This window comes from Chrysochloris asiatica, unplaced genomic scaffold (assembly GCF_000296735.1).
Source record: "Chrysochloris asiatica unplaced genomic scaffold, ChrAsi1.0 scaffold00047, whole genome shotgun sequence".
NCBI classification, from domain to species: Eukaryota; Metazoa; Chordata; class Mammalia; order Afrosoricida; family Chrysochloridae; genus Chrysochloris; species Chrysochloris asiatica.
The window spans coordinates 7,151,348-7,164,612 of record NW_006408565.1 but is presented as its reverse complement, the minus strand read 5'-3'; the positions used below and the strand labels follow the sequence as shown (position 1 = coordinate 7,164,612).

At 44.5% G+C, this 13,265-nt stretch overlaps 1 protein-coding gene across 4 annotated transcripts in view; it reads left to right on the top strand.

The window, feature by feature from the left end:
• Positions 1-13,265, top strand: part of PTPRU (protein tyrosine phosphatase, receptor type, U) — a 136,693-nt gene that overhangs the window by 64,700 nt on the left and 58,728 nt on the right. For all 4 annotated transcript variants that reach the window (XM_006862200.1, XM_006862199.1, XM_006862198.1 and 1 more), the window contains exons 9-12: positions 6,891-7,000; positions 7,346-7,547; positions 7,923-8,025; positions 12,211-12,484. In XM_006862200.1, the coding sequence (XP_006862262.1) occupies positions 6,891-7,000; positions 7,346-7,547; positions 7,923-8,025; positions 12,211-12,484 (689 nt within the window). The remainder of the gene's footprint in view (positions 1-6,890; positions 7,001-7,345; positions 7,548-7,922; positions 8,026-12,210; positions 12,485-13,265) is intronic.

The following is a 13,265-nucleotide window of genomic DNA, read 5'->3' as shown; positions in this document are numbered from 1 at the left end:
GAGTTTTTTGATGACCTGATCAATTTCTTCTTTTGTTATGGTTCTGTTCAAGTTTTCTACTTCACTCTGTGTAAGTTTTGATAGGTCGTGTTTTTCTAAAAATGCATCCATCTCTTCTAAGTTTTGGAATTTGTTGGCGTACAACTCTGTATAGTATTCTGTTATTATCCTTTTAATTTCATTTGGTTCTGTTGTGACATCCCTGTGTGGTTTCTAATGCGAGTTATTTGTGTCTTCTTCCTTTTTTCTTTTGTTAGGTTTTCCAATGGTTTGCCAATTTTGTTAATCCTTTCAAAGAACCAGCTTCTTGTCTTTTTGATTCTTTCTATAGTTTTTCTATCTCATTTATTTCTGCTCTTATCTTTATTATTTCTTTTCTTTTGTTGACTGTAGGTTCCCTCTGTTGGTCAGTTTCTAATTGTTGTAGATGCTGTGTTAATGTGTTAATTTTGGTTCTTTCTACATTTTGGATGTGCGCATTTATCACAAGAAGTTGTCCTCTCAGAACCCCTTTCGCAGTGTCCCCAAGATTTTGGTATGTTATGTTTTCATTCTCGTTTGTTTCTAGGAATTTTATGAATTCACATTTAATTTTTTCTCTTACCCAGTCGCTTTTCAGCAGGGTGTTGTTAAGTTTCCATGTATTCGACTTTATTTCCTTAGTCTTCTTGTTGTTGATTTCTAGTTTTATAGCATTGTGGTCTGAAAAGGTGCTCTGTAGTATTTTGATGTTTGTAAATTTATGGAGGCTTGCTTTGTGACCTAACATATGGTCAATTCTGGAGAAAATGTTCCATGTGCACTGGAGAAGAAAGTATATTGTGCTGTTGTTGGGTTGAATGCTATATAGATGTCTATGAGGTCAAGTTGGTTGATTGTGCTGTTTAGTTCCTCTGTAACTTTGTTGAGTTTCTTTCTGGTTGTTCTGTCCCCTTTAGAAAGTGGTGTATTAAAATCTCCCATTATAATTGTAGATTTATCTATTTCTTTCTTCAATTCTGGTAAGGTTTACTTTATATATCTTGGTGCTTTTTCATTGGGAGCGTAGATATTTATTATGGTTATGTTGTCTTGCTTAATTGACCCTTTGATCATGAGATAATGTCCTTCTTTATCTCTTATGCTGGTTTTTGTCATAAAGTTTACTTTATCAGAGATTAGAATTGCCACTCTGCTTTTTTTTGTTGCACTTAGCTTGGTATATATTTTTCCGTCCTTTAACTTTTAGTCTGCTTTTGTCTTTGTGTTTAACGTGTGTCTCTTGCAGGCAGCATATTGAAGGGTCTTATTTTCTTATCCAGTCTGCCACTCTCTGTCAGTTCACTGATGCATTCAATCCATTGATATTCAATGCAATTATCGATAGGTATGAATTAATTGCTGCCATTATATTAATTTTTTGGTAGTGCTGTTAGTTCCTTTGTTCTGCATGCCTTCTTGGGCTGAGTTTGTGTTTTTTGTGCTATTTCTTATCACTTTCTTCTTGGTTTTCATGTTTGCTTGTTCTGCTTGGAAGTTCATTTTCATGGTAAGTTGTGAAATGTTAACGTTTTTTGGGATTACCTTATAGTCTATTAACTTTTCTCCCCATTTAAGAGAATCTATTGTGTCCTGTAATCTACCTGACATCCTCACCACCTGGATCTCTGTTCCTACATTTATCCTTTCTTTGACATTGATATTATTTTGATCTTTGGTTGACCTTCCAGCTCCTTTGAATTCGTTGTTGTAGTTTTGTTCTGTTTTGAACTCTGCTATCCTTTGTCTGAGTTCCAGTTGGTTGTTGCCACGCCTGTCAATCTCTGATTGTTGTCTATTCTTGTTGGTTTTCAGTCCAAAGAACTCCCTTTAGGATGTTTTGAAGTGCTGGATTGGTTTTGACAGAATCTCTCAGATTCTGTTTATCCTGCAATATTTTGATTACACCATCATATTTGATTGACAGTTTTGCTGGATAGATGATTCTTGGTTGGCAGTTTTTTTAATTTTAAGGTTTTGTATATGTCTCCCCATTGTCTTCTTGCCTGCATGGTTTCTGCTGCGAAGTCAGAGCTTAATCTGATCTGCTTTCCATTGTAAGTGACACTTCTCTTTTCCTTGGCTGCTTTTAGGAATCTTTCCCTGTCTTTGATTTTGGAAAGCTTGATTATTATATGTCTTGGTGACTTTCTTTTGGGGTCTATCCTTCAAGATGTTAGGGAAATTTTCTTCCAGAAGCTCTTCAACTATCTCATTTATGGACTTCTCTGATTCTTCTTGTTCCGGAATGCCAATACTTCTTAAATTGTTCTTCTTCATGTTATCCAGCATGAATTTTAGACTCTCATTAGACTTTCTTTTTTATCCTTTTTGTGTTTGTTCTTCTATCTTAGTAGTATTGAGAGATTTATCTTCCAGCTCACTAGTTCTGGCTTCCATCTCTTCTATTCTGCTCCTTTCCCCTTTCAGTGTATTGTCTGTTTCTGATGTTTTATTATTAATCATGTGGACCTCTTTTACAGGTTTTGAATTGTTTCCAATGCTGTATCAATCTTGTTTGATTGCTCTTGTAGTACTTTCCTGACTTCTTCCTTATTTTCCTCCACCCCTTTTTGGAGCATTTGAATTTGTTTCCATATCGTTCTTCTGAAATTCCTTCTCAGGCAAATCCAAAACCTGCTCTTCCTCTTCTGGGGAGCCTTTGTGTGTCTCCCGCTGATTTGTCTCAGTTACTCTTTTCTGTTTTTGGACATGTTTTGAGATCTTTTGTTGTGTTTTGTTTGTCATTTCCAGTAGTTATGTGGGTTTTTTAATGCTTAAATGGATATTTGTTGTGTTGTTAAGCTTACTGGGTGTCTACTGGAGATAGGCTTTCCTTTTTACTTGTAATACTTAGCAGCTTGTTATTCTTTAAACTTGTAATGCTTAGCAGCTGTTATTGGCTCTTGTGTCAATGGTGGAATATTATGAGGTTGCTTGTAGCCCTATATGGCCACGATTGCTGTCTCTTCTTGGGTAATGTAGCGAGAAAAAGCTCCTACTTCCAGGAAAAATGTGTTATCCAAAGGACCAAAAGTGGAAGCAATATAAAAGCAGAGACAAAAACCACCACTTTGAAACAAAAATAATACTGTGGCCAACTGTCCAGTTGCCTTGTTACACAGGCAATGTGTGTGCATTGTAGAAGACTCCCACAGTGGGTGGGGGTGTCTACTCGCTCAGGCCCCTCCTCTAGTCACCACTGTAGAGGTGCGCACATAGATATTGAGAAATTAATGGGAGAAAGATTGTCTGCTATTTTTGTCTCTGAAGGTCAGTTTGGTAGCTGCATGTGCACAGGGTAATTTTCGAGATATGTCTTACAGATTGTTTGTATGGTTTGTCTGTCAGGCGTCACTGATGGGCCTGCTTTTTTTTTTGCTGGATAGGCTGGAGTAAAGGGTTCTGCACAAGTTAATTTTAAGGCTGAGACCCCGAGGCTGACGTCATAAGCAGCCGCCAAGCTCTCTCTGTACTGTGGGAAAACTGTGGGCTCAGCGCTGGACATTTTTTTTGGGGGGGATGCACAGCCACCCACCTGAAGTAGTTGGGCTGGGCAAAGAAGGTGCCAGAGAACAGGAGGAAAAAATGTGTAGAATCCCCCTGTACCTCCTTTTTTTTTTTTTTTTTAATGTTTTATTGTGAATTGTGTGATAGTCTACATGGGAGAACATCAGCTTTACATTCATTCCATCATCCATCATTTCGTTGGCATAGTTATCATCCTGTCCATGCATCATCACCCAACAAAGGGGTGTTCCCTGTAAACCTGCACCCCTCCCCACCACAGTCCTCAGCCCCTTTCCATCTCCTGATCCTGAGCCCCCAGCCCCTCCATCTCTTGACGTTGTCTTCTCTGCCTCTATCCCAGGCCTCACTGCCTCTCTGGATAGGATTCTGCTCTTTGCTCTTCTCCATTGATGGTCCCAGGGTCCTCTGCTCCTAGACTGATAAATTAATCACTCCCCTCTTTGTTACAAAATGTCCATCTTTAGTTTTCCAACCCTCACAATCAGTCCTGATAACAATTATTCACCATTGCATCACAAGAGACCCATCTATATTTCGTTTCATCAGCCCTTCCTGGACAGGCTGGACACCACTCACTGGAGACTCTACCTTCCTCCACGCCCTCTGGATCTAGGTTCCCTCTTGAAAGCTTGTAAGCTAGTCACTTCTTACCTTTGTATCCCTCCCCCATTTTGGGTAGCCAATGTCCAATTTGCCCATCCCTCTCTACCCTTTGTGTGGTGGGGGTGGGTATAGTTCTTGCAGCAGGGACTTGTTTCCTCTTTTGAGCTACTGCATTTATAGTTGTAGGTCATGTTTATCGAATTGTATCAGATGACGCTTTTTCCCCTCTTCTTTCTTCTTAGGGTTGAGCTCTGTTTATCCAGTCAATTGAAGTCCAGTCAAATGGGCATCATCTGCAAGTGTGGGTGTTCTTACATCTGTCCGGCCTCTTTTTATCGGCTGGCTGCCCTGCTCTCCACTCTAGATGTCTGTGGCTGTGTCACTGACCCTGAGCCCATGAGTCCCCAGATGTTGCCTTGCTACTGACCGACCAGGTCTCCATCCGGGTTCACAGTAGTTTGCTAAATGATGTAGGGCTTAGCTCGCTCCTTCATTGATGTTCTTCGGCCACTTCCCCTTCTGGGTGACGCCTGCACCTCCTTTTGCAAATGTTACTGCACCACTTTTAGCACTAGTTCCCTGTGCTGGTCTGGCTGTAGCCCCGCCGTCTGAACTCTGCCTGGGTGGGGTGGCTGCAGAGGGAGTCCTGACTCAATCGATTCCTAACTCGCAGTATTTTCCTTTTTATCATGATTTTTCCATTTGCACCCTACACCTTATGCTAGATCCAGAGCTCTGGTTTTTGTCAGTGAGCACAGCTTCTCTGGGTTTTCAGTCCCTCCCCCACGGAGCCTTTCCTACCTGGCTATCTCTGCCGTCGCCAAAACCGTAACTCCTGATCATTCTTTGATACCTTTTACTTTTATGAAGTATTAATATACAATATAATGCAATATGTATTGTATGATTGTGTTGTGTCTGGCTTCTTTCTACTTCATGCTTGAGAGAGTCAGCCATGGTGTGTTGTATAGTACACAGCTGTCATCTGTCCTTCTATAGTTGTTATAGTTTTATAGTATACAGCAGTCATTCTCATTGCTATCTAGTATTTATATTACTATTTCCTTACTCTATTGACTGTTGTTGGGTATTTGGGTTGCTTTTCATTTTCAGCTATTTTAAATAATGGTACAATAAAAATCCTTTTAGATGTGTGCATGTATATATATGTTGCTGTTTTTGTTAAGTGCCGCCAAGTCTGTTCTGACTCATAGTGACCCTGTATAGGGTTCAAATTGACTTTGCAGTCCAGGGCGTTAATCCACAGCACCATATCAGGACTCTGTATATATGGTATAATTTCTGATATGCCTTGGAGCAGAATGGCTAGGTTATACAAAGGGGCTTCAAAAAGTTCATTGAAAAATGGAATTGAAAAATAGTGGAATTTTTCTACTAACTTTTTGAAGCTCCATCATATGGTATAGGTTTATCTTGAGTGGACATAGTCAAACAATTTTCTAAAGTGGTTGTACCAGTTTGCACTCACACTAGCAGAATGTGAGCATTCCAGCTGCTCTGTATCATTGCCCACACTTGGAATTCTCTCATCATTGTACTGTTTTGGTGGATGGAGGGTGGTGTTATCTTGGTAAGTGTTCATTTTAACACAGAGCACCTGAGCTGCATGGATTGCGCTCTTGGTTTCTGCTTTCCACTGCTGTAGGATTTTAGCTTCTCCTCATGTTTTCAGTCAAGGTATTTTTCCAAAGAAAGACCATTCCCTTCCTGGAAGAAATTCATGTTGCTCATTCTTAAGATGATACATGAAAACAAACAAAATAGCAACAACAAATATGCCTGAAAGGATTTATGCCAAAATGTTGACAGTATTTATCCCTAGGTGGTAGAATTGTAGGCGCCATTCATTTTCTTTATGATCATTTATATTTTGTATATTGAGCATATGTTTATGTAATTAAAAAATTGTAGATGAGAAAACATCACCCATAAACCTGTCACCCTAATGCAATTGTTGTTTTCACTTCTCTGAGAAATGTCTATATGTTTTTAAAATTACCCAAGTGGAATAAAATAAGAGCATTCTGGTGTTCTTTTCTGCTGAATGTGACCTGCACAGCAATGAAAATGCCAGCTACCATTTTTGAATACTCAGTAATAGGCTGAACCATATGACATTGCTATTACTTGTCCTAGAGATTTATGTACATCACCTGATTAAAATTAAATTAGATTAAAAAAAAATAGTAACCATCCAATGGACCCTGACTCATGGCAACCACATGCGTGTCAGAGTGGAACTGTGCTCCATAGAATTTTCAAGGACTGGTGTTTTGAAAGTACATCACCAGGCTTGTCTTCCAAGGAACCTCAGGGTGGATTTAAGCCTCCAATCTTTAACTTAGTAGCAAAACACATGAATGTTTGCACTACCCAGGGTCTCCTAAATCTGGTTAGGGAGGCATTGTTATCATCCCCATTTCACAGATGAGGAAACTGAGGTTTAGAGAGGTTGAATGAAAAGTCCAAGTATAGCAGCTAGGAAATGGCAAGATTGGAATTTGAACTTAGGTACCTCGAGTCCTGGTGTGGCACTGTGGGTTAATGCGCTAGACTGCAAAGTTGGTTTGATCTGCAAAGTTCAAGCTCACCAGTTACTCCTTGGAAACTATACAGGGTTGCTATGGGTCGGAACTGAGTCGACGGTACTTAACAACAACTGCAAACCTAGTTCCAAAATCTACTTTCTCCCATCCCACACATCCTTTCCCTCGCAGTGCCTGGTGGGATTGCAGCTGAGTCCTTGACCTTCACCCCTCTGGAGGACATGATCTTCCTCAAGTGGGAAGAGCCCCAGGAACCCAATGGTCTCATCACTCAGTATGAGGTGGGTTTGGGCCCCTCTTACAGTGGGGACCCTTGGTGGCAGGTAGGAGGAAGACCCTCTTTCCCTATTTTATACAGCTTGGAGAGGGAGGCCATGTAAGGGCAGCAGAGGTAATTGTCATGGTTCCTTTAATTACGGCCTGGGTCTCTGCCCTGTGAGTTATGGGAAGGGGGTCCCTGAGGAAGGAAACAATGGTGAAGGTACCCATGGGTATGGGCTAATGGAAATCCACAGTCCCATTGATCCTTTCACCTTATCCAAGTCCTATCCCTCGCTCACCTGAAAGTTGATGGGTGGGAACCTTTGGGCCACCCCTGCCTACCTACCTGCCCATCCTGCCCCCAGATCAGCTACCAGAGCATTGAGTCATCAGATCCGGCAGTAAACGTGCCAGGCCCTCGGCGCACCATCTCCAAGCTCCGCAACGAGACCTACCACGTCTTCTCCAATCTGCACCCAGGTACCACATACCTGTTCTCTGTGCGAGCCCGCACAGGCAAAGGCTTTGGCCAGGCAGCACTCACCGAAATCACCACCAACATCTCAGGTGAGCCCCGCCCAGCCCTAGCCTGTCCCCTCTGGAGGTTGCCCAAGATCCCAGAGTTCTGTGGGCAGGGAAGGAGGTGGGAAGGGGACCTGGGGTGGGTACAGAGGGCCTCTGCGGAGACAAATGTGTCATTTATGGATTGAGGTCATGGGTTAGGAAGGATTAAGTCAGATGCACCAGGAGACCATGGTTAGTGGAGTCAGTGGACATAGGTCAAGGGCCAATGCCTGGGGTTATGGAGGCTCAGGTCAAGAGGGACTAAGAAGGTTAAGGCTGAAGGGCAAGCAATTGGAGGACAGGTGTCAGGGAGGTTGGAGGCTTGGGCTTCTTGGTCCCATGGTCTGACTCTGCTCATGTCCCTGCTCCTTTCCCCAGCTCCCAGCTTTGATTACGCCGACATGCCATCACCACTGGGCGAGTCTGAGAACACCATCACTGTGCTGCTGAGGCCGGCACAGGGCCGTGGTGCACCCATCAGGTGGGAGTTCAGAGTTGTAGAGAGAGGCCCCTCCTTTGACCCAAGGCCCCCACCCAGTCCTCCCTTTGTCCCCCATTCAGAAGGTCTGAAGGAGGCTAGTCCTTAATTCTGGACAGGCAGGAAGCCCATGGTCACTTTTCCTCTGAGGCCACAGGTGTCTGGTGGTGACTGTCATGACATTGTTGGCCAGTGTCATCTGCAGAAATGATTATCCAAGCTTGTCTAGAGGGTCTTCCTTCAGATACCTTGTAGAAGCCAAACTCTGGGGGCCTGATTTATTCCTAGATTTTTTTCCCTGGAGGGTCCTGCCTCGAAGGACACAGAGATGGGCTTTCTAGAAGGCTAAGGCAACTGGCCAGAAAGGACTAACTCTGAAGGGGCCAAGAGCTTGGCCACTCCACTGGGTTCTTCCTAGGAATTGATGGAATAAAAATTGAAATCCTTCAACAAACTGATGCACTGCTGGAGGCACTCACTTATCTCTGCTGAGAAATTTGGAAGGCAACTATCTGGCCAACTGACTGGAAGAGATCTGTATTTGTGCTCATTCTGAAGAGAGGTGACCCAATGGAATGCAGAAATCATTGGATAATATCATTGATATCCCATGTGAGTAAAGTTTTAATAAAGGTAATTTAGGAACAGCTGCAACCATACATTGACAGAAAATTTTCAGAGGTTCAATCTGGTTTCAGAAGAGGACCTGGAATGAGGGTTATCATTGCTGATGTTAGATGGATCTTGGCAGAAAACAGAGACTACCAGAAAGATGTTTACCTGTGCTCTATTAACTATGATTGCTTTCGATTGTGTGGATCATGACAAGCTATGGACCACATTGTGAAGTATGAGTATTCTGGAACACTTAATTGTTCTCATGAGGAACCTGTACATAGACCAAGAGGCAGTTGTTTGTACAGAACAAGGGAATACCGAATGGTTTAAAATTAGGAAAGGTTTGTGCCAAGGTTGAGTTCTTTCACTATACTTAATCAATCTGCATGCTGAGCAAATAATCTGAGAAGCTGGATTATATGAAGAAAAACATAGCATCAGGATTGAAGGAAGACTCATTAATAACTGGCTATATGCAGATGATGCAACCTTGCTTACTGAAAGTGAAGAGGATTTAAAATACTGATAAGGATCAAAGACCACAGCCTTAGTATGGATTGCATCTCAATGTAAAGAAAACAAAAATCCTCACCACTGGACCAATAAACAACATCCATATCAATGGAGAAAAGATTGAAGTTGACAAAGACTTCATTTTACTCGGATCAACTATCAATATTCAAGGAAGTAGCAGTCAAGAAATCAAAAGACATATTATATTGGGCTATTATGCTGTACACGATCTCTTTAAAGTGTTGAAGAGCAAAGATGTCAGTTTGAGGACTAAGGTGCGCTTGACCCAAGCCATGGTATTTTCAGTAACTTCATATGCATGCAAAAGCTGGACAGTGAGTAAGGAGAACTGTAGAAGAATTGATGCCTTTGAGCTATAGTGTTGAAGGGGAATATTAAAATTACCATGGACTGCCAAAAGAACAAATAAACTTGTGTTGGAAGACGGATAGCCAGAGTGCTCCTTGGAAGCCAGGATGGGCAAACTTGGTCTGTTATACTTTGGACGTATTATCAGGAGGGACCAGTCCCTGGAGAAGGATATCATGTTTGGTAAAGTGGAGGATTGGAGAAACATAGAAGACCCTCAACAAGATGGATTGGCACAGAATCGGCAGCAGTGGGCTCAGGCGTAGCAACGATTGTGAGGTTGGTCCAGGACCGGGCAGTGTTTCGTTCTGTTGTGCATAGGGTTGCTATGAGTCGATACCAACTTGATGGCATCTAACAACAACAACAACAGATAGAGGATATGTCATGAAACAATAGCTTCCTAGTTTGATATTTTTGTTTACTAACGGGTTCTATGGTTTTGTAGCCACACTTTTTTACTTACCCTTGTATACATGTGTTGTGTGTGTGTGATGTGTGGTGTGGAGATGTGTGTGTGTGTATGTGTGTGTGTGAGTACATAGGAGAGTAATGATCTATGAATAAGAGACTATTTAGAGGTGTGAACAAGTGTATGCATAAATTGAACAAGTGTATGCACAAATAAGTAGCCAATCACTGTTCTAGGTATTTTGCCTGCATGAAGTCACATTATTCTCTTGGCAGCCTTGTAGATCAGAAAAAGGCTCAGAGAGTCTAAGTAACTTGCCCAAAGCCACACAACCAGTGACAGAGCTGAAGTCTTCCTGTAGAGCCTGGCCTTTTTCTTGAATTTCAGAGCCTCCCTGCCCCTCACTCCTTCTTCTTTCTGCAAAGATGTGGTGGGTGGTGGTTTTTATGTACTGTGGAGTCAGTTCCTACTCATAGCAACCCTGTACAGGCTTTCCAAGGCTGTAACTCTTTACGGGAGCAGAAAGCCTCATCTTTCTCCTGTGGAACAAGTTTCAAATTGCTTACTTTGAGGTTAGTAGCCTGACTCGTAACAACTAGGATATCTCCACAAAGGTATATGTACTAGAAAAAGAATGACAGTTTCCACCATGGGACGTGGGAGGGGGCAGGTACAGAGCCCAGCACTTTTATGTGGCATGTGTGTATAGGAATCCTGTGGTTCCAGTCAGCCCCCCAGGAAGGCAGTGGTTGTTCCCCAGGTACGCTTTATACCCTCACCCCGCACGCCCTTTCTTTCTCTTGCTTGTCTCCCTGCTACTTCCCACTGCAAATTCTATCCCAGGGTGATCCCCAGGCTTAGGGGAAACCCAGGAAAAAGTCAGAGTATCTGTGGAGTAATTTGTAGATGCCTCAGGACCGGTGTACAGTAGAATCTGGGAGGAGGTGGGGAACCCAGCATCACTTTCTCCTTTCTTTCTCCTCTTGAGGGGTCCTGTGAGGAGGACTGGTCATGGCCCCTCAGGAATAATAATGATGAGGTTAGGTGGGCGGACATGGTGGTTGTGTGAGCTTGGCTTATCCCTTTGCATCTCTGAGTTTCTGTTTCTCTGTCTGCATAATGGCAACCATCCAGCTGATGTTGCAGGGTGACAAGGAGAGTAAATGTTATTACCCAGATTAAGATGCATTGTGTTCCTGGCTACTGTGGGTTATTATCATCTCCTGGTGGAACTTGGAGCAGAGGAGGCGTAACCACGGCCTGGGGGGCTGAGAGGGGTCTGGGTTGCTATTTCTAATGGGCTAGAGGCAGAGAATGGGTGTGTGACCCAAATCCCAGGACACTGGAGTGATTGCTTTGCAACTTTGAGGCTCAAAAGAAACAGTTGGAGGGCACAGAAATGGCATCTCTGCCTCCCAGGACAGAGGCTGTCAGTAAGGATGCCACACAGCAAGACGTGACTCAGATTGTGACTGGAAATATTGAAATTTGTCAGCATTTATGTGGTTGCTCTCGGCTTTGTTCCACAAAGGAGGTGCTCACAGTGAAAGCCCACTCAGTAAAGTGATGAAATAAACAGAAGCCCAGAAGTCAGGGCCAGGAAACACTCAGCAGAATGGGGAGTCAGGCCTTGGGAGACAATGGAGCTCAAATTTGCAGCCCACAGGCTGCCTCAGAGCTGGAAGGTCGATGGAATATTAGGCGTGCCCTTGTTTGCTTACTTAGCGACTCTCCGCCATTGCAGTGTCAGGAAGCCTCGGTCTCTGAGTGCCTAGCACAGTGCCTGGCCCATTCGTTGTCTGAACTCAGTAAATACTTGAATGGACGAATGAATGCATCTCATCTAACCTCTGATTTACCAAGACCCAGAAGGCACTTATTGGTCACCTAGTGGTGGAGACTGAGGCTTGTGTAAGTGAGTGTGTGTTAGGCACAGGAGGACTGTCCAGGAGGTGGGGTGGGGCCTTAGGGCTTGGTGCATTGCATAGGATTCCCTCAGCTCTAGTTAGTAACAGTTATAAGAACTGACATGCACCCGCTGCTTGCTAATTTGCTGTGTTCCTTAGTATGGGACCTCAATTAATCCTCATGGCTACCTCATAGGACAGCCCTGTGGTCACTACCATTTTACAGGAAGATGAGGCCCTGACCAGCTCGTAAGAAACAGGGCCCCGAGTAATGCCCAGGTCTACCTGACCCAAAGGCCGTGTCCTTAGCCACCAGCTGGCTCTCCCTTTCCTCTGGCCTCCCTGATGATGTGCCTTCTGTCTGTCCAGTGTGTACCAGGTGATTGTGGAGGAGGAGCGGCAGCGGAGGTTGCGGCGGGAGCCAGGTGGCCAGGACTGCTTCCCGGTGCCACTGACCTTTGACACGGCTCTAGCCCGCGGCCTGGTGCATTATTTTGGTGCCGAACTGGCGGCCAGCAGCCTTCCTGAGGCCATGCCCTTCACTGTGGGTGACAACCAGACCTATCGTGGCTTCTGGAACCCACCGCTTGAGCCCAGGAAAGCCTACCTCATCTACTTCCAGGCAACAAGCCACCTGAAGGGGGTGAGGGCCGGACTGAGGGCCTGGTGGGATGGACAGGGTGGGTTGGGTGGGTGCTAGACTGGGACCATCTGAGAACTGACCCACTACAGAGACCACAGGGGCAGTCCGAGACCCCAGGAACTGCCCGCTTCCCTTGAGTCCTGCGTCTTCCTTGAAGTCCCGCCCCTTTCCATGAGCCCCGCCCTCTTCCCATGGAGGCCCTCCCTCTCTCCCAGAGTCCACCTCCCGCCCCTTTTTCAGAGCCCCAGTTTTCACCATTGACTGAACTCCGCCTTCCTGACACCTTACTCCTTGGCACAGAACCCTATGCCCTTTCCTGAGCCTTCAAGGTTTCCCCCTTCTCTAGGTCCTCAGTCTAGTACCTGCTGGCCTCTGAGGCCTTGGTGTTCTCTGAGGCGCTCCCTCTTCCAGAGAAAGCCATCTCAAGTTCCTTCTCCTTGAGGACCTGCCCCCCACCTTGAATCCGCCTTCTCCAGACTCCCCACTCGGTTTTCTCTTTCTCAGACTTCTCCCTAACTAGTCCACTGACCAGACAGTTGGGCCTAGGCTGTGTGCCCTCATTGATGAAGCCCCTTTCCCTTCCTCAATCCTTTCCCTTTGATCTCGGCTGCCAAGTCCCCTTTTCCTGAGGCTCTTACACTCTTTTGCAGGCCCCTCCCTGTTCAAGCCCCTCCTTCCCTGGGTACCTCCAGGGTCCTCCTGTGGGGTGGGTGGGGTGTCCTTACTGTCAGCACTAGTCAAAGTCCTGATTGAGCCCAAGAAGCGCTGTTCGAGGTTCCGA